Genomic DNA, 3,153 nt, shown 5'->3' with positions numbered 1-3,153 from the left:
CCCCCCCCCCCCCAGCCGCTACTGACCCTGGCTGCCCAGGGCGGACGGACCTGACACCTGCTCGTCCTCCTCTCCCAGGAACCAGGCACATGGCTTAGATGGCAACACCTGGGCTTGGGCGCTTCTGCCAACAGGGAGCCCCAGCCAGGAGGCCGCAAGCCAAGTGGTCAGAGCCCTAGACATTCTGCCCTGATATGCCCAGAGCAGAAGCGGCAGGGCAGACGGCCCCTAGCAGATAGCCATGTGCCAAGTGCTTTGGGGAAGCCAGAACCAGAGGAACAGGTCTGTGCTCTGGGAAAGCTTGGAGTGTTCTTGGGTGCTGGCAGCACCAGGGAGCCAGGAGGAGGCCTGAGGCCACTGGTGTGCCAGCGCAGGTGCCCAGGGTTTAGCTAGCATCCCTCTGTGGGCCTCCCACACCACATTGGCTAGCTATGCCAGAATGTGTGGGTGGCTCTTGACAGTGTCCATCATGGGCCCCTCTGTCTGCATTGCCTATGACCCAAGGCAGAGCGCAGGTCAGAAGCCACCTGAGGCTCTCGGGGCAGCACCTGGCAGAGCACGCCAGGGAGATGGGGTGCCTTGGGGGAAGCCTGCCAGAATCCCCTGGACACTGGCCATGGCCCAGCACAGCCCATAGGGCCAAGATGGACCTGGTGTGGACTGGTGAAATGGGGGTGGAAGAGCAGTATCCAAGGCCGGCCACCTCGAGTTGTCCTGAAGTTTTGTAAGCTCGGGGGCGGGGGAGTCTGCGCCTGACCAACACCATGCCTGTGTGAGACCCCGGAGCCCTGCGTGTGCTGCAGTGACTCTAACCCTAACTCCTGCAGTGGGGGTGGCCCTGGAGTAAGAGATGCTCAGAAAAGGAGCTCCCAAGTCTAGGCCCCAGGAAGAGGCAGGGCCTTGCCCAGGTACCCATGTCCGTAGGCCTGGGTCCAGCTGGACTGTGACCTCCAGGACATGAGGGCAGGATGAGAAGCTGGGCAACCCCACACCTTCTGCTCCGTCTGGCCCTTGGAGTCCAGACCTTGGCACGTCGAGGGGGCAGGCCCAGGGCCCTGCCTCCAGAGCGCTACCTGGTCAGGCTGTATCCATGCTGCAGTGAGGAGAAGAGCAGGAGGGGCTGGCAGAGGGCGAACCGCTCAGGGACCCACGACCAGATGTCTCTCATCTCCTTCACACCGACGATCTCTGAGCGGAAGTTGTCTGCATGAACAGCCAGGTGCACAAACTGCCTGTGGGAGCGGGCAGAGGTCAGAGCAGAGCTGCAGCCCCAGCCCCGGCCATGCACCCCGCCTCCTCCCAGGAGGGGTGAGCCTCTCGTGGGAGCTCAGCCTGGAGGGAACTTCTTACCTGTGGAGCCAGGTCAGAGCCTGGTCCTAGGGGCCCCTCAGGAGGGCACGGGGTAGAGCCGGCCCTGGAGTCCTGTTCCCACCCCGCTACAGAGGGGAGAAAGCCCAGCCCAGGGGTGGCAACGAAAGCCCCTTCTCTAAGAAACGGGGACAGAGACAGTCAGCTCTGGCAAGACAATGCTTCCAAGCCAGCCAAGCACTGACAGCAGGCAAACAGACAGACAGACGGGCCTGAACATCAGCCAGGCTCTGTGGCAGCACTGCTGAAGCCAGCCCTGAGAGCCAGAGCAAGCAGCTGGGCTGGAAGACAGAGAGGAGCCAGAACAAGCAGCCGGGCTGGAAGGCAGAGAGAAGCCAGGTGTGGAGATACGGTTTCCAGACCTACCTTTTAGAAAGTGAAACACTGAAAAACAGGAGGAAGCAATGGACATGGAGAAGAGGCAGAAAAATAAAACAGACAAGGAGAGGTTAGTGGCAAGTACTAACACCCAGGACACGCCTGCCTTTGGCCCACAAGAAAGGCTTCCACATCTACACCTGGGGCACAGCAGCGGCCGCTGATGTCTCAGAACACACAGGCCCTCCCCAGGTGGCTGTGCTCGGGATGGGGGGCCACCAGCACGGGAGCCCGGAGCTGAGGGGCGGGCAGCAAGAGCAGCCCCAGAGTGACCCAGTGAGGCCAGCCTGGCTCCCTCCTGGGCCCACGGGCACCACCGTCAGCTCCAGCCTCCATCTCGGCCACAGGCCCCGCGCCCACAGCTGCCCTGGCCACCTGCAGCTACGCCGGTGTTTTTCTGCATGCGCACGGAGGGCTTACTGGCCAGCCAGCCGGACGAGCTCAGGCCCCAAGCCCCCAGGGTGCTTCCTCACAGGCCCCACCCCATCTGGGCCCCAGACGTGGCCCCAGTGGCCTGCCTACCTCTTCTGCTTGACGGTGATGCCCTTCTGCTTCAGAGCTTTTTCGTTGGCCATCTGCAGGAGCTGAATCTCCTTCCGAGAGAAGAGGCGGATGGCAAACGCCTTCTCCAGCAGTTTCTCGGGAGATACGGTCTTGGCGATGTCCCTGACGAAGGCGCGGATGTCCTGCTTCACGTTGTCCGACTCGAGCGGCTGCCCCGCCCTCACCTTGTGGAAGAACTTGAGGATGGCCAGTGCCACGCGGTACAGCACCTTGTAACCCTCCACCAGGAAGACGTCAAAGACACGGGCGAAGTAGCTGAGGGGCAGCTCCCCGAAGAGCCAGCGCTGCCAGTCTGCGTACACCTGCAGGACGTCCTCCGACACGGCCACCATCAGCTTGTGGGCCGCCTGGCAGTACTTGTTCACCAGGTCCCCGAACGTCATGCAGGAGGACTCGAAGGCCAGGAAGCTCTGGTCTACCAGCTTCCTGCTGGAGTCGTTGCAGGCCAGGATGCGGCAGGCCGTCTCAAAGCACTCAGCCTCATCGGCGCTGTAGTGCAACAGCAGGGCCACGACGGCGGGCAGTGCGGGGCAGAAGGACACGTCGGGGAACTGGTTGCTGATGCACAGCAGGATCTTGCGCACAGCGCCCTCGCCCTTTGAGTTCAGGCAGTAGCTGGGCACCTGCGTGTTGTCCACAAACTCGGGCAGGGGCAGGCTGGCGCTACTGTGCTTGCCCACGATCTTGCCAACGATGTCTCTGTACACGCTGGCATCGGGGGTGACTGTGCGGCAGGGGATGTCCCGAATCAGGCGTTGGTACACCTGCCCCCGCAGGGCGTAGCTACGGGCCCAGTAGCCCTGGCGTGCCAGCTGCTTCAGCTCCTGCAGCTCTGTGCAGCTC

At 62.7% G+C, this 3,153-nt stretch overlaps 1 protein-coding gene across 1 annotated transcript in view; it reads right to left on the bottom strand.

The window, feature by feature from the left end:
- TBC1D24 (TBC1 domain family, member 24) overlaps positions 1-3,025 on the bottom strand; it is a 5,308-nt gene extending 2,283 nt beyond the window's left edge. Inside the window, exons 1-3 of the mRNA XM_010840465.1 lie at positions 2,987-3,025; positions 2,269-2,933; positions 1,074-1,232 (exon numbers count right to left, since the gene is read on the bottom strand). Coding sequence (XP_010838767.1) covers positions 1,074-1,232; positions 2,269-2,933; positions 2,987-3,025 — 863 coding nt within the window. The remainder of the gene's footprint in view (positions 1-1,073; positions 1,233-2,268; positions 2,934-2,986) is intronic.
- Positions 3,026-3,153: the final 128 nt, after the last annotated feature.

This window comes from Bison bison, unplaced genomic scaffold (genome assembly GCF_000754665.1).
Source record: "Bison bison bison isolate TAMUID 2011002044 unplaced genomic scaffold, Bison_UMD1.0 scf7180017864144, whole genome shotgun sequence".
Lineage (NCBI taxonomy): Eukaryota > Metazoa > Chordata > Mammalia > Artiodactyla > Bovidae > Bison > Bison bison.
Note: the sequence above shows the minus strand (reverse complement) of the source record. Positions and strands in the feature narration are given on the sequence as shown.